Here is a 24,753-nt window from a genome sequence, read left to right as displayed (position 1 = left end):
TATTGTTGCCAGATACCTCCCACCGGAGAAGTGACAGTGTTCAATTTATTTCTTCTCTATTTCTCCTGAGTGCATGACTTCATGTGATTTGGTCTGGAAGTCTATCCATCTAATTATTATGTATGACATATATAGACATACTATCAAGTACACTACTATTTGAATGAAACTCTGGTCATACTGCAAGTGCGGATTATAAACTCTTGATTACTGGTATATACCAGTTCTTTTGTAGGATTCACCTCCTTTAGATATACTAAAGCTATTATCTGTGATTTATTTTCATTTATTTTTTATTTTTAAACTATTCCATTGTATATGTATATATATTTTTTTGTTTTATTTTGACCGGTCAAATAGATATATTGTATTAATGTCTGTCTGTTATTAAATTATTTTTTAGCCATATTTTCCATTAATTTTAATTAGAGCAGAGAATAAATTGGAACTTGATGAACAAAAGAATACCATAAAGTTTGCTGCAGTCTTTCCAAGCACATTTATCCAACAGTTTTGAAATTTAAAAGAGTGAAAACTTTATTCGCATTAGATGGAAACTATAATACAATAAAATGATTTAGCAACATAGAATTACAAATGCTGAGTTGGAACTATAAAGCATGTCACATTCCCCGAATATCACAAGGTAAGACAGTTATACCTGTAGGTGTTTCCATCTGATGTTCAGGTCATCTAACTGGCGTGCTGTTTTAGCAGATGGCTGAATATCTAAAGCTGAGAGCTGACTCGCCACGTCATTCACTGTCTTCACTTTCAAGCTAATGGGTGTCATTTCCTCTCCCAATGCCTGTCATATAATAGAATAGAAAAGAAGAATATATAAAAAAAAAAAATTGAACATAGAAGATTGACTGTAAACTGTACTGGAATTTAGTTGGAGGGCTGTGCAAGCATTTGGGAAAACTATTAAATAATTCATATACAACAAATAATATTTACTGTAAAAATGTACCTGTATTTGGGGATTGGAAAAGAAAGGTCAGCATTGGATCTACTTATTTATAATATTTAGTATTCTGCACCAAGCAGTAACAAGGCTGGGCATCTGTGATGTGTGGAGGAAGCTGACCTATATAGTGCATAGCATAGCATAGTCTGAAGTCTGTATTTTAAAGTCAAGTCAACTAATTGCATGCTGGGTATGCTATATAGCAGGGGACTTTTGCAGGGTTTAATTCAAGTTAGCTCATGCTTTGTGTTCACAGAACAAAATGTATATGTTGTCTCATATGGTGAATTGTGTGCATCTCTGAAACTAAACTGTCCCTATCTATATGATTGGTTTCCTTAGCAGCGTGAACTTACATCAGTAATACTGTATTCCTGGTGCAAAAGACCAATCCAAAAACAGACATGATTACACATATGTATAAGTCTCATTCTACATATTTTCAAAGCTTTATATCTAAATGCATTGCAAATAATAACAATAATAATATTATTTCAGAAATCAGTGTTATTGTATCCCAGGAAGGTCTTGTAAGCACCTGTTTAAATATTCATAGTATTAAATAAAAATCATCACTCTTCTACAAATATTATTTTTGGAAGCAAAGAAGGTTTATGAACTCGCTGTTTGTGCATGTTATTTGATTAACTTTTATGACAGCAAAAGTAAGTCTCTCACAGCTTTTAAATAATTTTAAATCAATCAATCATAATAGTTGTTTCAACCATACGATACGGACATTATGACTATGTAACAGAAATGTCATATATATATATATATATATATATATATACACAGTATATATATATTTTTTTTAAATCACTGAACTTGTCATATATCTATTGAATGCATTCAGTTTACACTAGTCCCTGCTGTAGCTACATACTCATACTATAAATATGTTATTTGTCAGGTTTTTTTCTATTTGATACAAATTATTACTGTATATGCCAAGACCACAAAACATTTTCAGAATATGCTTCAATGTAACCTTAAATTGGAGTCCCTAGGTGTCCAGATTTTCTTAGAGCAGTCCCTATTTTTAAACAGTTCACAATGATGTCCCAGTTTTTCATGTTAAAATGATAGGCGCCCTACTTTAAATACAATCACTAGCTTTTAATGACTGCTAAAATGTATATTTTTATATACGAAATGTAAAGATAAATAAACAGTGTTCATTGTTACTCAGGTTACTCATAATTTCACTTTTCACTGCATTTCTTTTAAAAGAAAAGTTTAATTCCTCACCGAGAAAAATAATGTACAGTAATTTCAATTTTTTTAAGGCAACATCAGAGAGGACAGAAACCTCCTGTGAAGTAGAAGGGCTTTCGACTCTTACGGCTTTATTTACAAAGCAGCGGCTTTTGTATGCTGCAGCTTCCCGCTGGGTTGTAGGTGAAAAATTAAAACGGCATCTACAGTCAGAGTAAACCCGGCGTGCTTTAAACTGACTTCGGGTGCAGTTTTAAATTTTCACCTGCAACCACCAAGAAGCTTAACAATAACTTTCATTCATATGAGTAGGAATATCACAGTTAGTTTAAGAAATTGACTCTCTTAAAGCAGAAATCCCACATAGGTGTGTTTTTTTAAAAAAAAATTAGCAAATTAAGTACATTTTAATCATACATCTTAGCTATTATCCTATAAATCATTAGCCCCTTTTCAAAAACTCTCCAAAGCAAGCACTGTATGGATGCCACGCATCACTGCTCTCAGCATGTCATATGATAGCATAGGCCAGGGGGAGAAGAATGGAGAGGGTGTCACAGTGACAACAGAGCTCAGATGGTACTGTAGTTCTAAGGGCCTGATTCAGACCCGGTCGCAAGCGCTGAGCTCTTGCAACTGGGTCCGTGGTGGCCCAGAGCGCATGCGCACGACGGTGCCGGCTCCGATGTGCGCATGCACGAGACCCGGATAGCGACAGGCAATCCGTCGCTCCGGGTCACGTACCAAAGGGGGAGTGCTGTCGATGTTGAGTGACAGCATGCCCCCTTTGGTGGGCGGGCCGGGGGAGTGGCTGCCCAGACGACACCTCTGTCTGGAGGCGCCTCTGTTTGGGGGCGGTCCCACTGATATCACGAGTGATGTCAGTGGGAGAGATTTCGGCTCTATTAGAGCCGAAATCTCTCTGGGGCTTGCGGCAACGAGACCCTACCACATGGGTCTCGTCGCAAGCGCGATGGGCATCGTGACCATCTTCCTGGCCGCTCGCTATAGCTGTGGGTGGACACCCACAGCTATGCGAGCGGCCAGGAGGCCGTTCTAAAAAAAAAAAAAGGCCGGCCCTGATTCAGAGCGAGCACTCTGTCAGAGTGTCCGGCTCTGAATCAGGGCCTGAATCCTATCTGCGCAGAACATCTTGTGCTATGTAACTGTGGTTACCATGGTAGTTTCAGAACAAAGTAGAAAATCTTTAAAATGATCAATCATTATTAGCAGTCTGAAGAAACAAATTAAGGTAAAAAGCAAGATTCATCTTGTACTCTGATTTATATTATATATATGAAAACACACCTCACTTTCACATAGGATTGCTCCTTTAATATCAAAGAGAATTAATGTACTGGACAGTTGAACCACACCAAAGACAAGTATATGAAATGACCGTATGTTAATTTACTCCACACAACTTTTTCATTTTGGATAGATTTATTCTTCAAGTTTCTGTGGCAACACTGGCCCAATCCCTGAATATGAATTTACCTTTCTGAAAGGCGAACCTGTAAGCCAATCACTTATACTTTCTGCTCGGGCAACATGGCAAACATGTGACTGTGGTGATTAGCAGCATCAGCTCCTAGCCTAGGTCCCGGCACCTGCTCAATGAATCTGGCAGGCGCCAGGCCCGGAGCATGCACGGCGGTGGTGCTGTGAATGCACACGCATAACACCAGCTTTTCGGGCCTGCATTGGTTGCAGCCCCGAGAAGCCCAGTAGGGCTGCCTGAAAGGCAGAGCAGCGGCTTCCACTGGAAGCCGCTTTCTGCTGATCACATCCCGGATTGGCAATCCCAGGGGGAGGAGACACCTTCCCCCCTGGGGCTGCCTGTCTTCAGTGTGACAGGAAGCCACCTCCAGTCACAGTGGAGCCAGTGCAGTCACAGGATACACTGTAGGGATGGCCAGAGCGATTCGCAGAACTGAGTTGAGTGGAGTGTCTCAAGACAGTGCTGTAGGAAGCAGGGGTGCTAGCGACTCTGAGTGAGTTGCTGACAGCTTGGGCCCCCCCCGCAGCCGAGCACTACAGATCAAGCTTCTGCACTGACTCTCCTGAGTCAGTGCACACCCCCCGAGCAGAGCCCTAGCAGTAGCAGCGTGACCCGAGTGAGTCGCTGTCAGCTCCGCCCCCTGCACTGCTGATCATACTCAGTGCACACACACACCTCGGCCTGGGCGTTAGCAGCTCCCACTGACAGAGAGGCTAGAGAAAGAGGTGACTGTCTCAACACACCAAACGTTGAGTGACTCAGATCATTCGAACATCTGAATGATTTGAGTCATTGTGTTGAGACACTCACTTAGTAACCATCTCTACTGCACTGGACCACTGAAGTGGGTGATTTTACTGGGGAGGCTGCAGCCTCGCAGCCGCTAGGTAAAATCCGTGACTAGTGATTAGTATGCTTACTAGGCTGTTAACCATGCTAGATGACTTGGTTAACCTAATGTATAGCCAGTATGCACAGTACAGGGTGCCTGCAAATAATCCATACTCCATACAATAGGACCCGTCACAAAACCAAACTAACTCTTTAATGTCAAAAAATAGCATAACCTAAAGATGATCCAATGGGAATCGCCACACGTGTTCCCAGCCTGGCAGAAGTGGACAGATCCCCGGCTGGCCGTCGGGTGGTAAGGAGTTGAGGCTGCCGTTAGTGAATAGATGATAAGGAATAGGGGCTGGGGACGGAAGAAGGTGATGGGGCAGAGGAAAGTGACAGGGGCTATGGGTGGAAGGTGACAGCCTGGAAGCAGAGGAAGGTGATAGTGCCTGGTGACACAGAAAGGTGAAGGAGGCTGGGGGCAGAGGAAGGTGATGGGGGCTGGGGCAGAAGGTGACAGGGGCTGGGCGCAGAGGAAGGTGAAGGGGGCTGGGGGCAGAGGAAGGTTATTGGGGCTGGAAGCAGAGGAAGGTGAAGGGGCAGAGGAAGATGAAGGAGTCTGGGGGCAGAGGAAGGTGATGGGAGCTGGGGGCAGAAGGTGACAGGGGCTGAAAGCAGAGGAATGTGATGGTGCCTGGGGACAGAGGAAGGTGAAGGGAGCAGAGGAAGATGAAAGGGGCTATGGGCAGAGGAAGGCGATGCAGGCAGGGGGCAGAAAGTGACAGGGGCTGGACACAGATGAAGATGATGGTGCCTGGGGATGGAGAAAAGTGAAAGGGACAGAGGAAGGTGATAGGGGCTGGGGGCAAAATGTGACAGGTGATGTTGCCTGGGGACGGAGGAAGGTGAAGGGGGCTGGGGATGGAGAAAGGTGATCGGGGGCTGGGGGCAGAAGGTGATAGGGGGGGACTGAATATGGGGGCTGGGGATGGAGAAAGGTGATGGGGTGCTTCTGAGGGGAGGAAGATGATGAGGGACTGAGGATGGCTGGCTGCAGACACTATCCCTTCTACCCCTGAGGCATCCACAGCACTATCATCAAGAAGACTTTGCAAGAGATGGCAGACAAGAACTACAGCCTGCATCATCAGTGACAGAGAGACAGTGTGGTCATAGTGTATTTTTACTTTATTTAAAGGCTGGCATATCTTTCAGTTAACATTACCATGCTTCACATATCACACATGCAGGGGAGGGATGTGCGGGATCGGGGGTGGTGGTGAGAAGGTGGGGCCCCCAGAGACATCAGTGTACCGGGCTCCAAGATTTCTGTTGCCGGACCTGCTCCAGAGTCCACAACATAAATCTTGAAAATGTAACCCTTGGTTAGAACTAAATATATATGTATCTCTGACTCTAAGGGGGGTATTTATTAAAGCTTGGAGAGAGAGCAATTGTGAGAGATAAATTATTAACCGATCAGCACTTAACTGTCATTTTTTCAAACACAGTCTGTAAAATGTAATTTAGAAGCTGAATGGTTGGTACTTTAGCTCTCACAATTTTATCTCTCTCTAAGCTTTGATAAATACCCTCCCCCCCTTACAGGAGTAACTCTATACACAACTATAGAAAAAAATAGCACAAAAATAAGCTACAGTATAGTTAAAAAGTATTTTTCCTGCAAGGAGTGCACATGCTCAGTCAACTAAATCATGTTTGTTAACTATTTCTGAGAATGAGATGTAATTTGCTACCGTACTCTAATTATTCCACTGAATACTTTATAAAAGTTGACAGTGCTACTCGTTCTTTTGTAAAAAGGAGCCAAATCGTCAGCATGTTGACCCCTTTTAAAATGGCTCCATTCAAAAGTACATATTCATGCAAATTCAAATGAACAGATAATTACTCCTCTTTCCTCTCAAAGGAATAAAAAACAAAATAATTTACTGTTCATTATTTTGAGTCCATTGGCAAGCATGGTAAACATCATTTAGTCATTCATCTCACCTGGGTCATGAATTAGAACCAGTTATAGTAATTATTGCATCTTTCACGTTGAAAAGATTGTTCTGTAGCTTTGGCAACTGCGGAACGTGAACTATAATCTAGGGTACCTGTAAAATTACAGTGTTCCTGTTATAGAAAACCTTCCAGCCAATGCAAATCAACTATTTCCCTATTACTGTGAGATGCTAATATATCACCTAATTTTAGATCCTATAAACCTCTGAGTCATGCACACACCACGTAAGGCTATGCATAAAACATCTAAAACAAGACATGAAGTGAAATTATTATGATCGTTTGTGACTTTATTATATTGCAGCAGCTGGTTGGTGATTCATGTTTATAGATCGTTTTCAAGCAAAACCAGAGTTTAATTACACATATAATTTTGGTTGAAATGTATAAAGGTGATAAAATCACAGCGCTATTTCACTCTAATTAATTGTTCATACAAATTGTAATTGAGTTCAATAATTGCTCAAGACACCATCTGTTCATGGTGGCATGCACAGCTGACATCACTGGCCATCAATTTGGGATGTCATATGTCATGTAATGTGTGTAAGAGGCAATGAGGTCCTGAGTAATGAAAAAAACATTGATTCAAGGAGATTAAACGATTACATTCTATCAAGGTACAGCTATGTCTGTTCATGCTGTGAGATTCTGTAATATACTTGAACTCTTGTTAGATATTATTACAGTGTAATTATGTAAACATAACTTTTGAAACACCAATGTTTATATTACACGTGTCATTGTACACATTTACAACATGCAGGTTGGCTCAGGTGCAGCACAAAAATCACTTATATTGGTGCTGTGCGTCTAGAGTTCCACCAAAGAGCACGGGGTCTATGTATCAAGAAGGCAGCGTTTACAGAGAAGAAGTTTGCAGCAGCCAATCGTAGAAGTTCTTTTCTAAGAACAGAGTAGACACAAGGCACAACGGGCTAGTTCTGCGGAGAAATATCATTTAAATGAAACAAATGTGTGATATTTTTAGGGGTGTTTCTTGATATTTGGAAGGGTATGCCTAGGGAGGTGCTACTGGTGCACGGTGCATGCACCCAGGGAGAAAGGCCAAGGATGGAGGCATCATGGTTACTGCCTCATTGGGACCTTAAGACATGCCTGGGACAAAGATTCCTGCTTACAAGCACTGAGAACAGGGTGCAGCCCAGGGATCATAGGATTTCAGTCTAAAAAATACTTGAAACAGGCGCATTGAGCTGGCAGGAGATCAGAACTCATAATATGCTTTTATTTAAAATAAGGGATGTTTCTAAAGTGGTAGAAGTATTAACATTTTATGTGATTTTTGCACTTTTGCAGAACCAATCTTCACAAAGCCTGGCGTCTGCTGCCTCCTCGCTGTCCCATGCACCCATGCGTCTGTCTTCCCCACTCATTGTCCTCGGTGGCTGGAAACTACTGTGTACTGTGGCAGGTGGACAGAACTGAAGCCAGAAAGGGAAAGGGTGAGCACTGTACAGGAGAGGGTGGCAGGGAATAAGGACTTCTCTCTGGGTGCCTAATGCTACACTTCGCAGTTGCAGAGTGCGCCTGATGGTCTTGCAGGCTGCGGGAACTGAGGATGGAGGTGAGGATGGACTGAGGGTAGATCAGAGAGCTGAAGCCAGTGAGGAGACAATGGGGAAGGATCAGAAAAGATCCCTTTCTTGCATAAAAGACAAGGAAAAGACAGGGAGCGCTAGTATGTAATGCACTAATGGACCTATTATATGATAGAGTCAAATTCAATCTGGATATACGGAGCAGCCTCCCGTGTTATCACTTCAATGTTGATACACAGCAATTTATTTGACACTTGTGGGATATCGGATCTTCACCACGATTAGCTCCTATTGGGAAAGATTATCTCATACTAGCTGCCAGCATTTGTTCTAATCATCATATACATCTTGAGAGAATTGTCATTGTCACAAGCTGCCAAAGAGGTATACCCTTTTTTCCACATACTTACCATCATAATTTTTTCCCGGCCGGGACGAACTGTGATTACAGAGCAGATGCTCACATCAGGACGGTAACCATTTACCAACATTTTGTTTTATTATTCATTTATGAGTATAATTTCTTAAATTCATTGATATATTGTTCTTGTATCAGTGTATTGTACTATTACTATGTTTATTACTCTTCAGATCAATTTTTATTAAATTATATGTTTATTTCTACTTATTCAGATTTAATTTGACTCTATCATATAATAGGTCCATTAGTGCATTATATACTAGGGCTCCCTGTCTTTTCCTTGTCTTTTTTGCCTATTTTATGGATTATCCTATCCTTTGGGTGAGATGCTGCTTGTTTGCACACTTACATTATTTGGTGCACCCCTTATTGTGTTTTTCTTTCCTGCATAATGCTTTATCAGAACTTGATGAATAACATAATTTCAACATCGAGGGGAATTGTAACCTGGAGATATCAGTGATTTCTCCTGCGTTACACAGTTAATGAATGGCTCTGAAACTTAGGACCTCATTCAGAGCCGGACGCTATTTGCGCTCGCTCGTTCAGAAAAAAGGGGTGGCTATTCAAATGAATCGTTCGCTCTTTGCGGTCTGTTCACGCCTCTAGGTCTGAATGAGCGAACCAAACATGCGGTAGTTTTTTTGAAAACTACGCCCCCAGGCCGCTCGCATCCTACGTCATGTCCACTATTTATTAGATTAATCGAGTACATCGACCAGCGTATGAACTGCTCGCTATTCTTGTGGTTGGTTTTTCCTACCGCAATCTTGCGAGCAGTTCTGACTATAAATAACCCAGTGACGTGGTCAATGACGCTGCTGTATTAATTATGCACACCCATAAAACGCCCGTTTTGACCTTTAAGCACGCCTGCGTTCGGATCTCCACTCCCCGTTTTCAAACACCTTCCCCTGTTACCACCCACATACGCCTCCTCCTGTCACTCAAAATAGCAGGCATTTGCTATTTAGCGAACAAACGATTTTCGGCCGCACTGACTGGTTCGCGCATGCGTATTACGATCCGTACGCATGCGCAGTTGTGCAAACATCGCTCGGAACGAACAAGCGGCTGCTTATGAGCGGCTCTGAATCAGGCCCTTAATTTCTGCAAAAGTAGATGTAAATTAAAATTTTCACCTACTTTTGTAGAAAATAAGGGATGATGAATTAGAGTTGGTCGTAATTGTGCCACAAATATACATTGTGCATCTATCTCAAAAGCAGAATTCTTTATGACATTTATAAGGCAGGCGTATAGGTGTGTGTGTACTTATACATGATGATAGCATAGAGATATGGTTTGACAGCGATAGTAGTAAATGCTAAAATTGCATTATACCATTTGTACACGATATATTAATAATAAAGTGTCACAAACACCAGGGTATATTCTTCCACATCCACATATGTTATGAAAACACAATGTGGTGCAAATACCCCAAAAAGCGCACCTTTGATCAGCAGCCTAGAGTTGAGATACACTGGGGTCACCCTATAGACCCACAAATTAGCATATGTAAATATAAGAATGGTATCACTACACCAGGCGCTGATGTCACCACAATAATTGTATAGACAAATATCAAGGCAGGATAAGAAAGTAAAAAAAATTCTTTCCTTAGGATTGTATGATTCTCTCAGTAGTAGGTCAATATTTCATCATAAAAAGAAAAAGCTTGGGGTGCAAATAAGGTGACTCCAGATTTCACCTTACATGTCTAAGAGAAATAGTCCATCGTAGTCCTTGGTCATCAGTTGTAAAGTAGCATGAAAGTTTTACGAATGTATTTTGAGCATAAGATCTTCCTCAGGGTTACCCCAAGCTTACCTGGGTGGCTTTCTGGTATGGTATGCTAGTTTGGCTGTTGTTTCTGTGTTCTATATTGCTATTTTGCACAGTTAAAGTCTACCTGCACTTTTACTATTTCAGACATTTTGCACTTACACTAGTATCCACCCTTAGTATATATTGTGATTTTACTATTTATGTCATTGTGTTTTATATATTTGGATCCTATTTGGAATAAATTATGTGTTATTGAATTACACTGTTTGCTCCTATTTTTGTTTTTATGATGAAATATTGATCTACTACTGAGAGAAAAATACAGTTCTAAGGAAAGTATTTTTATTTATTCATTTTTTCTTATCCTGCCTTGTTTTTTGTCTATACACATTTTGTGTATAGACAAAAACCTGCACCAGCACCTGGTGTAGTGATACCATTCTTATATTTACACATCCACATATGTTTTTTACTCCTTTAAAAATAAAATAGTAATGGCCTTTAATGCAGTAGTTGAAATGGAAATGCCAGTTATGTAATGCAAAAAGATAGCTGCAACCAGGGACGTAACTCTATATTTGAAGGCCCCATAGCAAACATTTGTAAGGGCTCCTATGTATATAAGTCATTATAGTATTAATGATAAAGGTACTATTAGTTGTAGAAGTCAATGCCCAATCTGTCCATCAGAAGCAGCTAGATAATACCGTTGATAGCCATCATCAGCATTGTGTATTGTTACGCCAACCCTCCAGTACCCACAAGAGATAGGACTCCTAATGGTGTACCAGGGAACGCGCCATCATCTTGATATTTTGTAAATATGTGAATACAGTATGTCCTTACTGTACTCGGCCTGCGCTTTCCTTAGCTCATTCCACCTCCCTAGGAATAATAGGACACAGATCAATAATACATAAAAATCTACAGAAAGACCTGTAAGTACACATTTTTGTAAGTATACATGTATTTTAAATACATAATGTACGCATAGAAAATGGTGTCCATATAACAAAAAATGATCCCTTATTTGTATATTGGAAGTAGTGAAAAATAAAAGGTCTTTGGGCAGAGTACTCTTATAAAGGTCATAACTCTTAAAGGGGACAAGTTCTGTCCTGATAATTTATAGGAGTGTTTGTATTTTTCATTATAAAGCAGGGGTTGTAACAATGCATCTAATGACTACAAACATGACAATGATATACACTGCCAGTTTATAAAAGCATAAACGTATTTTTTGGGGGTTAACCAGAAATAGGATCATGTAATGGAGAACAGCTATATTAATCTTGGCTAAAAAACAAAAATGTATATTAAAGCATACTTGACAACATTTGACCTTGCCATAATGTAATTGTCTATTCCCATTGACCAGACACATGTAGAATTCTAAATCAAAACTGTGGGTATTTGTAGAGGTACTGTTGCAAGATACTAAATAAACAAACTGTAAAGGAAATGGACTTGTATAACCGGGACGGCTGGTAAGCTGCATTGGATACCACAACGCCAAGGTGCAGCTGACTTGAACACAACAAAGCTTTAGTCTATCAGTAGGACAGCTGTGTCATCAATGTCTATTATGTGACCATCAGGAAGAAATAATAATATTTCAATGGTTTATTAGATTATTTTACTCCTATTAGTAATCACAGGATAAAACATACAATTTGCCTTGGGAGCCACAATGCTTCCTCCCACAGCTATATTTACAAATTACTGATGTTACAATTTGTTCACTTCCAAAAATGATGAGAAAATGAAAAGAAATTTCCATATACTGCCATGTTGGGATGCACAAACCTACATTCTGGGAATCAGACGAAAGCGGGATGTAAGCATTTGCCTGAGTACTAAGCAGCACCATCATTTCCATAATTAAAATAAAACAGATGGGCCTACACTGAAAGATATAAATTTATACTCTGTACATAAGTACTATGGATTAAGGCCTAGCAAAATACAACATCCAAAATTTGTACCTGTTGATAAGGTGCAAATTTTATTTTTATTTTATTTTTTTTGGAGCGGTTTGTGTCAGTTGCCATAGACTAATGCCCAGGGTCACTGGTATATCTTGCAGGACCTGGTACTAGTGTGTGGGTCATGGCTTTACCCAGTTGTGCATATCAGGTCTTCTGTACATGCTGCGGCGTGATATTACTTTATATCTGCCCCCTATCTGTGCCCCAAATGTTTACTTTTTTCACCCAGGGCATTTTAAAACACAGAATATAAACTACAATCTGTACAAACACTATGCAGATGGTTGTGAAAGAAAAACTCTAAATAAACACAAAAATATGGCATAACATCCCTACCCCAACAATAAAAATGACAGGGATCTACCATATGGCACTCAAATCATTTGCCAGGTGCACAACCAGCAATTTAGTAACTGTCATATTGTCCTTCTGTAAGGTGCAAGCAACTCTAAACTGCAGCACAGTTGACATATGTTGTTGGGAGCACTGATTGGATATTTGGCACAACATTCAGGGTATACAGCACAAGAGCTCATCACGTACAGTATCAAGAGCTGCTACTATCTGCTACACTAGTCTGGGGTGTGTTATACTATATTTTATATGTGGCGGGAATTCTTTAATTGTAGACTTACTCACATACGAGCCGTAGCCACCAAGATTTCTTCCAATTAAATGTCTATAATGAAGTCTTTGGAGACCTCTCCACAAATGACAAGTGTGCTTAGGTTTGCTCTGAACAAAAGTGGAGACATCACACCAATTTAACCACCATTTTCATTAAATAAACTCTAAGTACTTTTAAGTTCTCCTGAAATAGTGCTTGGCTTAGCCTCATTTATGGATACCTAAATTATGCATTGGGACTGCCTTATTACATGTAGAACTTTGTTGATTTTTTTTTTATTAAAGTTTGACCAGGGAGAGCTAGATGTATTGTTCTGTGATAAACTGGAAACTGCTCTGATCAGGCTCATGCAAAATGTTAGTGTTTTTTTTGTGGCAGAGAAATGGCTGTATGTCCTTCTGCACAGAGTACCGTAAAATAAGCTCTATGTACCCCTTTATCTTTTATTCTTAATAATCTCAATTCGCAATATAAAATATAATTTTTGCATTCCTCCACAAAATCTTGGTACATCAGTGCATATACTCTATAATACTTATTCCACCCTATTCATCATACTGGTCAGTGCATGCTTCGTGTCCATTTGTGTCTTCAAAGAAGGACACATAGACAGAAACCCACGTGCACCAGCAACTATCATCAAAAAAGACTCAATATGCTAATGCTACAAATTGTAAATACTTTTGATACACAAATATGGCATTTAATAAAGTTAGCTAAGCAGGATTCAGAATATCAGGATACATTATGTGAAATGTGACTATTGAAAAGGGCATTACTTACACGTGTCTTCTCAATGTGTTCCCTCAGAGAATCAATTACTAAGTCTCCCACTGGCTTCCAGCTACTGCGCACTTTCTCTGCTCCCATTAAATCTCCTTCAAGGTCATCCATTGCACTTTTCAGAACCTTCAGTTTCTCCAAAGCCTTGTCCACTTGCTTCTGCCAGCTGCCAGCCTGGGAGTTCAGGCTTTCCCACTTCTCCTTCACTTCTACAGACTGCTTGCGCATGGTTCTTGCAATCTTCTGGGCTTTCTCTTCAGGTGTTAATTCTAAGAAAACAAAAACTATATGTTATGTTTGTAAGATAATGTATTCAAGTCATATGATCATCTCACAGTCCCGTGGAATTATATTTTATCATGGGTACATGTGTGTACAGTAAAATGACAGGATGAGCAAACATGACATCTTTGATCATGGCAGCACTAGATACTAAGGAGTCAATACTATTAGAAGCAAGAACAAAGTAAGATGAACTCGCATTGAAGTCATGTATGGGAAAAAGGGGTCACTTTAAGCCAGTTCCAACATGTAATGCACAAATTTCAACAACACAATGTCAACTAGTACTATCTATTAAAGGTAGTATGGGCTCACAATTCAAATAAGAGAACTGACCTCAATCTCACGTCAAAGTTGGAGAGTTTGTAGACAAATCTGCCAGAAGATGTGTGCACCACTGGGGAGAAGTGGGGGGTGGAGGGGTGGTAGCAAGGCAGTAACTAGGGTAGTTCGACCTGTGGGGCAGGGGGATCTGTTCAAGCCTGTCAATTTTCTGTTTATTATCATTCTCACTTGTAGCTTCCTCTTCAGGGTTCAGGGCATGTGCATAAATATGATCCTGTTGTATAACCTGGAGAGCATACCGCCACAAATCAGTGGACGCTAAATGGTATCATATAAACAAGTTAATTGATGTGTTTAATCTGCATAGTTTACCTTTAGTTTGTTAGAAGTAGACAATTTTTATTTCTTTAAAACCACCAAATATATATCAAGTTCTTTTTAAGTAGAGCAGAGTTAAGTAACGGCCCTCACAGATTGTGCCAGCTGCTCTCAGCTGTGATTGAGGTGCATCTGTGAGAGTGAGTGAGGAAGTTGCTGGAAGTTAGTGTGAGAATGAAGCTATGAATGTGAGGGAGAGTGGAAACACTGAAGCTGAAAGGTCTCTAATTTGTTTATTGCATCCATGAATAATCCTGAGGCCATGTCTGTATCGTACCATGTATTTGCTTTATGGGATTAGTGAGGACCAGGTGATAAAATGTTATCATCTATCCTCAGCTGCAAATTACCAACTGCTTGGTGTATTGCATCTTTTGGCGTTGGGAATTTTTCAGTTGACCTGGTAAAAGCCCCCAGTTGGGGGCTTTTACCAGAATTTTTTCCCAGGTCCTGAGGGCTATACATAATGAAATGGCTGCATTTATTAAGTTCCCACACACAGGTGCAGGTGGACAAGGTGGATGCATTGAGTGCAATTTAATGTGTTGTTGCACTTATTGATATCACTAATGTCCAGATGCCAGTAGGTCTAGATGAGGGCACTCAGAGCAGCCAAGAGCAGTGTTAAAAAGTAAATGGCAGCTCCTTCATGCCTCTACATGGTTTTATAAATGCAAGAAAGAGCATGGAAATTTAGTGCAGGAGGGGGGAGTTACTTCCCAGTCTGCCCCTCACTCTTCTGGACCAATCATATTCACATGACTGTTGCAAATTTTCAACCAATTGTATCAGACATGTTTTTGGAAAACTTGCAGGCTTTTATGGTGCAAACTACACAAGCATGCAGAATCAATTAGCATTTTTAAAACTCACTTCTATTTAAATTGACCCCTATAAAGGTCAGTGGTGGGAGTGCAGTTGTTATTTGCCTGGATATGAGGATGGCTTGACAATGCTGGTCCATCTGCTGGGGCCTCCGCTCTGCTACTCTGAGCACAAACACAATGAAGACGCATCTGAGCTTTCCGTTCCGTTAGTGTTCGCCCAAACACAGCTTCAGTGCACATGTGCGGGTATATACAGTACATGTGCACAATAGAACAGCAAGGGGGCCTCGGTAGAAGGACTGGCATCACACATTTTGCTTTGACTCTGGTGGTGTAGCATTATGCCCCTATTGGCAAACCGTTTAGTACAGCAGCAAAATGTTTCTTAATCAGATGCTTAAACATTATATATATATATATATTCATATATATATATATATATATATATATATATATATTGTGATAGGATCATTGGTAAAGTGGTCTGTGGCAGGTACATTTGTCCCAGATTCCTGTCTTACGTGTTTTAAACCCCCAGGAGAAAGTCTGCAGTGTAGCAGGCTTGAGTTTCGGCTTTTTGAAAAGCCGGTTTGGGACCTGGGGGTTGTGGGTGAGAGGAGAGGGAGGGCTCCACCCACGGCCACTCCAGGTTTTGGTTCTCGCAGCCTGGTAACAGGCTTGTTAGGGTTTCCACCTGAGAGTGGCCAATATAAGCCTAGTGTGTTGAGGGCTGATTGTCTCACCTGGGAGAGCAGACAGGGAGTTTGCTCAGAGACACTTGAAAACCTATCCGTGAGTGTTGTGCTGTGCTTTTGTTGCTGGTGAGGGCATTAGGCCCTGCCAGGTTCTGGTAGTGAGGGAACCACCTGTGAAGTTAGTGCCCCGACAGGGCTAGGATTTATGTTTATGTTTTCTTTATATTATTTCTGACATTGTACAATAAAGACTGGCGCCGACCAGCTTGTACTCGAATCCAGTCTGGCGTACTGTTTCCCAGCTGCTGTGTGTGAAAGGAAGGAGTCCTCTACCCAGGAGAGGGACCCCCTAACCTGACTGTGTCACAATATATATATAAATAAATATATACACAAATTGTATATAGATAGATATAGATTTATACTTTGTTAATATTTATTTACATTGTGCCAGAATAAATATACCATGTGAAAAGAACACCGGGTGACATGTAAGAGGCCATATACCTTGTTAGGAACAGTAGAAGGCAGAAGTGACAGATTTAGATGCAATTGCAGCGGCCAAAGCTTTTGCCGTACAAGATATATGGTCTCGCTAAGTTTCTCTAAGTGACTGCGCAGCGAGCTAATGGATTATTTCTCATTCCTTACAGAGACAATTACAAGACATTATGCTATACTCCTCTCCAGACTTCATCAGAAAACTTTGCAGAAGGCAATTAACCCAAAAAAGAAACAATAAAACACCTACTACCTACCCACATCATTAAGTTACTATTGTAAAGACAACCTGTTATTTTATGGATAGAAAAGACAAGTTTTATGTGCTCAAATTCTGTGACCCAGATGGTGACATATATAAATGGCGGAGTCCTGTTGGCAAAAAGTCAAAAATCCTTAAATGAATCTCTCTCTCTCTCTCTTTGACGCTGATTGTTTTGCAGACTCTTCAACAGTTGCTGACAATAATAGTGACAGTCTGGCATGAAACAGCCATCTGCCTTGCCAATAAATAACATGAGCCATCCTTTATCTAGAAAGTGTGATGGGTAGAAGAGCTAAACAGCAACTGTTTCACCTTAAAGCAGACGTGTAGGATATATAAGATGTAATGCAAACAATAGTAGATGACTAAACATAATCAAATGTGCATTTGCTCTATCCGAGTTTGTATGGCAAATGAAGGAAACTTACATATAAAGGACAAAATAATAGAATAAAAGTTGAATGTTTACGGCTGAGTATACAGCACTTTGGTCCGAAATTCTATAATCAAGAGACTATCAGAATTTTTCAGGAGATGTCTGAAACTTAGAGTTGATAGGATGACTGAATAAACTGCCCTGATAGCAAAATTCTGCTCCAGTTGATAGTAACCTCCCTTTACCTGGTTATTCGATATGCAAAAAAGCTAAAAAAGCCGAACATGTGGTTGATTTTTGCTATTAGAGATTATACACCACTGTACAAACATAGCTGCAGTCATGTTTACCATGTTCAACTAATAGACTGAGCATTCATCGTATTGAGTTTAATACAGGGTTTCCCAAATCTGGTCCTCACACTTGCTTTGAGGATTTCAGTCTATGGAAACATAAAGGCTGATCACTGACTCAGGCAAGTAGACTAAATCATCTAATTAAACAATAAAATAAACCCTGAATACATGAGCTGTTGGGGGGCGGAGGGGGGTACAAACATTGGTTTTTCACCATAGACCACTACTTGAAGGGGAAGAAAAAAATGTTGCCTTATGATGGCTGCTATGAGATGTTGTTATGAGACCGGTAGATGCGATGGCGCTGGCCTAAATCCCGACGGGGGAAGTGCGACACGGGACTTAAGACAGGCGTCAAAATACCAACACCTATCTTAATCCCGATGCCGGAATCCAGAAAGATGGCTGCCCAAACGAGGTAAGTCCAGGGCGTCCTTAGCGTTAGCCATGGGAGGTAGGGTTAGGAGGCATAGCGGGTTAGCGTTAGCTTTTGGGGGTGGGAGGTTAGGTTTAGGCACCCCTAGGAGGCAGGGTTAGCCACCACTGGGGGGGTTAGGGTTGGGCACTAAGGGGGGAGACTTAGGTTTAGGCACTAACGGGGAGGGTAAGGGTACGAGGTGGGGAGGGTTAGGGTTAGGCTACAAGAAGTATGGGTTAGGGTTAGGGGGAGAAGGGTAAGTATACTTACCCGGCCATCGGGATGCTGCTGTCGGTATTTTGACAGTATGCATCCCGGCAGCCGGCATTACATACAGATTCCGGCTGCTATATATGTATGACCAGAGCAGTAACTGGAGCGTCTGAAATTCTTTCATAATTTTAAACATAGAAATATTTGATGCTTTACAGACTATATTAGGCTACAAAACAAGCAAACACTACATGCCAGCTCATCTTGACACAGTACTGTATATGGCCTATTGTAATTATACAGGATACATACAAATTACATATCTTATAATATTAATGCTTATAGCATAATGCAGAGAATCTATTTAGTATACGCACAAAAACACATAGCAGATTAATCAAGTATGTTTGTCTTGGTGAGTATTGTGCGGAAAGAGAATACCTTTCAGTGCTCTTTTACATTACAGTTTTAGGGAAATGCTAACTGTGGGTCACATATTGTGATACAGATAACAGCAACTTGTGTGTGTCTGCCTCATGAATTGAGATTTTCAGCCTTGAGGCCATACAGACAGATCATTTGTTTCTAGTTGAGAAAAAGATGATAAGGCAGCTTAAAGTCTAAAACAAGGAATTACTTGAGTTGTAGAACATAAAGCACAGGCTGGATACCATTAACGATAGCTTAATTTCCTGATCACTGCTTCCCTGTTTGATCTTACAGGCATTTTATAAAGGAGAGTATTCAGTTATTCCTGCAAGAAACATCAGCCAATGAGCTAGTATTGCCCTTTATTTTATGACCTGCTGTTTTAATGAAGATTTCTCAGCAGTTATTTTCTTGTCCAGCTTATGGAAAGTATATCCTGTTTTCTCTCTGTAATTGTTATGCTAGTAATCTACTTGTATGCCTTCTTGAGCAAGGATTTAGCATGCAGTCATCTTTTATTTAGTGCAATTACTGCTAATCACATCACCTGCTTAGTACCATGAATAGAACCCCTTAACAAGCAGAAGGGAGTTATTTGTCCCTCTTGAGTACATTCATTTAAATGTTCAGTGGTTATTCTCCCTGCCCACTTCAGTTTATTGAGTCATACTCCACTAATATTTCACCCGCAACTGATATGATTTGTGTAAAATATGCTCATATATACATACGGTGATAAACACTTCTAATTGGCCTATAGTAGGTTGCTTTGTGGGCATCTAAAAAAATTAAATACATTTTGCTGGAAAATTACACAATTGTGAAAGAAGATTACACAACTGTGAATGTATAGGCGCACTACTTGCTGCGGGTGCTGCACTCGGGTGCTTGTATTATTACTGTCAGTCCAAAATTTCCCAGTAACTACTAAATATTTCCACTGTAGCGTACTTGCCATCTTGTGTGGAGTGTGGACAGGTAGGACATGCACAGACCACTCTGAGCTGTCCTACTTAATAAATATGTACATAATAAAAATAAAACAAGATGTCATAGCTCCTGGCTTGTTTCATAAGTATATTAACAATGATGGACTGGGACATGAAGGGCCCACCGTGACAATGCAGTTGCACAAGCCCCTGCTACATCAAAGAGGCTTGGCTAACCATTAGAGGGTGCATTGTATGGGCCCCTTTATAAATATAGTAAATACTGATAGTGCATGCATAATAATTGTACCTTTTAACAGCAATGCATTGTAGTGAATACACCATAGTCCTGTAATGCAGTATTATATGACAAATATATAATAACTAAGCACATGATGGTGATCCTGTCTATACACACCACATTAATGCACTGTACATGTATAGGAGATTCCAGTACTGACCAACCAGTGTCTAAAACTCAATGTGAATTGCACAGGTCTAGAAAAGTTAAAATACAGGCCACTGTTAAAAAACAATTCATGTGGGATGACTTAATTGTAGGTTAGTGAATGAATACATAGCTACAGTGACATTCCCATCACTGGCAGGAACCATGGCCCTTATTCAGAGCCGGACGCTCTGACAGAGCGCTCGCTCTGAATCAGGGCCGTCCTTAATTTTTAGAGCGGCCTCCTGGCCACCCACAGCTATAGCGAGCGGCCAGGAAGATGGTCGCGATGGTCAAGACCATCGCGACCATCGGGCTTGCGACGAGACCCTTGTGGTAGAGTCTCGTTGCCACAAGCCCTGGAGTGCTTTACTCTCTATCAGAGCCGAAAGCACTTCCACTGACGTCACTTGTGAGGTCAGTGGGGCCGGCCATAGATGGCAGGCGTTCCCATGGGAGCGATGGCTTGCCCGTCGCTATCAGGGTCTCGCGCATGCGCACGACGGAGCCGGGTCCGTCATGCGCATGCGCACTGGGCCAACATCGACCGGCTCGCGAGCGGGTCTGAATCAGGCCCTATGTTCATTATGTTAAAGCACACAGCCAACAGGTAGACAGAAACCACTTTTATTGGCAGGAGGGGGAATCTTGGTGTAGTTTCTATAGAAATGAACCAAACACCTACATTCAGCAGTGGTCCTGATCCACCAGGAAAATGACCTTCTAATAGAGTAACAATGTATAATTTGAGTGCAGAGTCTGGAACCTGATCCCTACAGGAGGGGGTAAGCCCTAAGACAGTGGGGCCCACCAAGGATGTCCCCTGTATCCATGTGGGCCAGTCCAACCCTATATTAAATTGTGAATCATCATGAGGGCTTATAAAGAAACAACGAAAATAATAAAATTGGGGGGGGGGGGGGCGGTGTGACTCAGATATTGTTGTTGTGCCTAGGGGCGCCCTGACCTCTAAATCCTCCCCTGACTATCAAAGTAACTGTTAGTAATGTTTTCTTGTGCTTATGCCATGACCTGCCTGAATAAAATTATATACCGTACTTCCCACCACTAAGATGCATAGAAGCCATATAAAATAAGCCCCACCCCTAAATCTACACAAAGCGCTCAAAGGCCATCCAGACCATCCTCAAATTTGGGCAATATTCTACCTCAATTGACTCTCACTTTGAGGGCTGGGATTTGGGACAGTTGGGATATATGATGTAGGTATGACTGGCATAAATATGGAGCAAATGCTGCTAGTGCAAAGCTGATGCATCTTGAGATGCCTCTGAATTACCAAATGGGTGTGAATACATGAATACATTATTTTTTATTGCAGGTTGATGAGGATGCATATGGGTCCAACTCAGCATAAGCCCCAGAATGTTATTACCAACACATATTTCTTCTAAATTTACTTCTACATTCATTATATAGCAATAAGCAACATATAACATGCCTTTAGAAAAACAAGGTGAAAGTGGATCATACTTGCTGACATTTAGCTCCCTCCTGAATCGCGTCACTGCCCCCCCCCCCTCCCCCGCTGCGGGGGTTTCTATGAGGTAGCGGGGGGGTAGGCGGGAGCCGGGAGGCTTGCCTGCCTTTCCGGGGGGGGGGGGGGGCGTGAGCGGCACCCGATATTCGGGAGGCTCCTGACCAAATCGGGAGGGTAGGCAAGCCCGAAGTGGACCCGTCTTCATATAGTAGAGGCAGCCATTTTGAAGGCTGAACTTAAAACGATAAGCCTATCAATTTACCAGCTAAAATGTACTAGGTACTCTGCTGAGACAGCAGCTAAAATGGTGCCCTTGTCATATTTTATACAAAATGTCACAAACATTTAGATCTACAGATGTATCCTCATAGACTATTGTTGCAGTCGTGCCAAACAGACCTTCTCAGCACTACACGGATTAATTTGAAATGTAACAATTGTATATCTGTGTGTGACTGAGTCTGAATCTGTATATGACATGCTATAATGCAGCGGCCCCAGATTTCTTTCAACGCATACAAGTTTTGCATATCAAATTAATCAGTGCAGACTCGTACAGCAGACTGTCACTTCTGATTTGGACAAAGACGCATTTTTGGACGAAAAAGACAACTATAAACAGATATATATAACAAGTGTAATGATACGGTATACATACAGATGTGTCCTCATATATCTAGCTCAATATGTATAGTGTGTATGCCCGATCACGCATTCACGGCGGTCATTCATCACAACGTACCAACTGCTGTGCAGCACAGAATAGACCACATTTGCATCAACATGTTCTCACTTAACTTTGCCTACGTGGGATGCCTCATAACCACTCACTTACGCCTCTTTTGTCATTATTTTAGATCATTGGTTCTCAAACTCGGCCCTCAGGACCCCACACAGGTCACGTTTTCCAGGTCACCTAGCAGGTGCACAGGTGTATTCATTACTCACTGACACATTTTAAGAGATCCAGTGGTGGAGCTAATTATTTCACTTGTGATTCTGTGAGGAGACCTGGAAAACATGCACTGTTTGGGGTCCTGAGGACTGAGCTTGAGAACCTGTGTTGTACATCATACTTGCCTACTCTCCCAGAATGTCGGGAATCACGGCTTCATATAGCTAGGGGCAGGGCCACAATGATGTGACTGCAGCGTCATGTTTTCCTACCATCCACCTGGCTGAACCCTCCCCTGGACCCTCATGATGCAGATGTAATAGAAATGTGTATGGCTCTGCATCGCTGATATGCTCTGACTTCTGTAGTATGCGTACTGCATGAACATGCAAGATACAATAAGGTGTACATTGTGCGGTACTTTCTTTGCCAGGGGTGATTGGACCGCTAGATACACCCCTGGGGCCAATGTAGTGTGTTTTATTCCTGTGGAGGCCAATGTAGTGTAATTTATTCCTGTGGAGGCCAATGTAGTGTGTTTTATTCCTGTGGAGGCCAATGTAGTGTGGTTTATGCCTGTGGAGGCCAATGTAGTGTGATTTATTCCTGTGGAGGCCAATGTAGTGTAATTTATTCCTGTGGAGGCCAATGTAGTGTGTTTTATGCCTGTGGAGGCCAATGTAGTGTGTTTTATTCATGTGGAGGCCAATGTAGAGTGTTTTATTCCTGTGGAGGCCAATGTAGTGTAATTTATTCCTGTGGAGGCCAATGTATGTGTTTTTTAATATGGGAGCCAATATGTATGTTTTTCATAGGTCACGCACGCCGTATCGCCGGATGGTGTGCTTTGGCAATTTTAAAATCTTGCGTAGGGTGCCTCGAGTTAAAAAAGGTTGAAAATCACTGTGCTAGATAAATGATAAGTAGAATCTGATTGGTTGCTCTGGGCATCAACTCCACTTCTAAAAACCTGTACTTTAGTAAATATACCCTTAAGTTACTCTGCACCTAGGGAAGTCACAGATGGACACTTTCACAATAGCATTACTTCTGTTAATTTTCCTGCTTTACAAGCAGAACACCAGTGTCTTCAGAAAGGTAAATACAATTATTTCAAATTGCACTTTTGGGAAGATAAAATGTACATAAACTGAATTATTTAATTTCAGAATTATATTGGCTTATGCCAAGCAAAATCAATAACAAGTATGTACAAAAAACTATTTCTGCATTTAAGTAAGTACCACTGCATGAGCTGGCATTCAAGTCTCTGTAATCCATCTGATATCAATATAACGAACAGAGCATTGTTTTCCATTGTTTCCAGTCTGATGCCAGCTTCTCAGTCAGCAAAAGATTTGACAAACGTTGCTAAAATTTGTTTATATTTAAGTTTCCATGTTTGAATTGTTGAAGCAGCCAAAAGAGATGAACTAAAATGACCACATAGTTTTCCTAATAAAATGAAAGTTTATAACATTTACACATTTAAAAGGGAAACAAAACTGCCACAAATTTTCAGATTCTAAACTTGATGGTAAAATAGTAAAATACACATTCAGTCGTGACTGTCCACTATGGCTTTTGATATACAGTAAAGTTAAATTTTTTTATTGGGCTTTGTTAAATATTTAGCTACATCCAAAAGTATCTGGTGTAATTTCACTTCTTCCTAATAACGGTGATGTCGCCCAGACAGCGCAGTGTCTATATCACTTTAGTCCATAATTGGATTGTTATATCTGCTTACCAGCTTGATGTGTCAGACAAAGGTTATCTTACTTCTTGGGGTAAATTTACAAAGCTCCGTGTCCTGCCCGTGTTTAAACACGGGTAGGAACGATCAGAATCGGGAGTTTTAAAAAAAATGAAATCAGGAATTACCAAGCTCGCGTGTTTGTCAGGATAGTGTTTCCTGATGGTGTATGTTATCGTTCCTACCTGTGTTTAATCCTCGTGTTTCCTGCCCATGTTTCCCTCCTGAACAAGCAGCCTGCACTTATCAGTGAGATACGTGCAGGCTGCTTGTGTATGTGAAATTAATTAAATGTTTTGTAAAAAAATTACGTAGGGTCCCCTCCACCAAAGCATAACCAGCCCGGGGCTCCTAAGCTAGTACTGGTTCTAAAACTACGGGGGGGGGGGGGGGGGGAACGTATAGAGTTCCCGCATATTTTAGGAACCAGCATTGGGCTTTGAGAGCCATTCCTGGCTTTAAAAATAGGGGG

The 24,753-nt window shown here is 41.1% G+C and overlaps 1 protein-coding gene across 4 annotated transcripts in view; it reads right to left on the bottom strand.

The window, feature by feature from the left end:
- The window catches only part of UTRN (utrophin), a 764,396-nt gene that overhangs the window by 164,874 nt on the left and 574,769 nt on the right, over nucleotides 1-24,753 (bottom strand). For all 4 annotated transcript variants that reach the window (XM_088474412.1, XM_088474409.1, XM_088474411.1 and 1 more), the window contains 2 exons: nucleotides 13,728-13,996; nucleotides 662-808 (listed from right to left, as the gene is read on the bottom strand). In XM_088474412.1, coding sequence (XP_088330538.1) covers nucleotides 662-808; nucleotides 13,728-13,996 — 416 coding nt within the window. The remainder of the gene's footprint in view (nucleotides 1-661; nucleotides 809-13,727; nucleotides 13,997-24,753) is intronic.

This window comes from Taudactylus pleione, unplaced genomic scaffold (assembly GCF_031769625.1).
Source record: "Taudactylus pleione unplaced genomic scaffold, aTauple2 ptg000154l, whole genome shotgun sequence".
NCBI lineage: Eukaryota > Metazoa > Chordata > Amphibia > Anura > Myobatrachidae > Taudactylus > Taudactylus pleione.
Note: the sequence above shows the minus strand (reverse complement) of the source record. Positions and strands in the feature narration are given on the sequence as shown.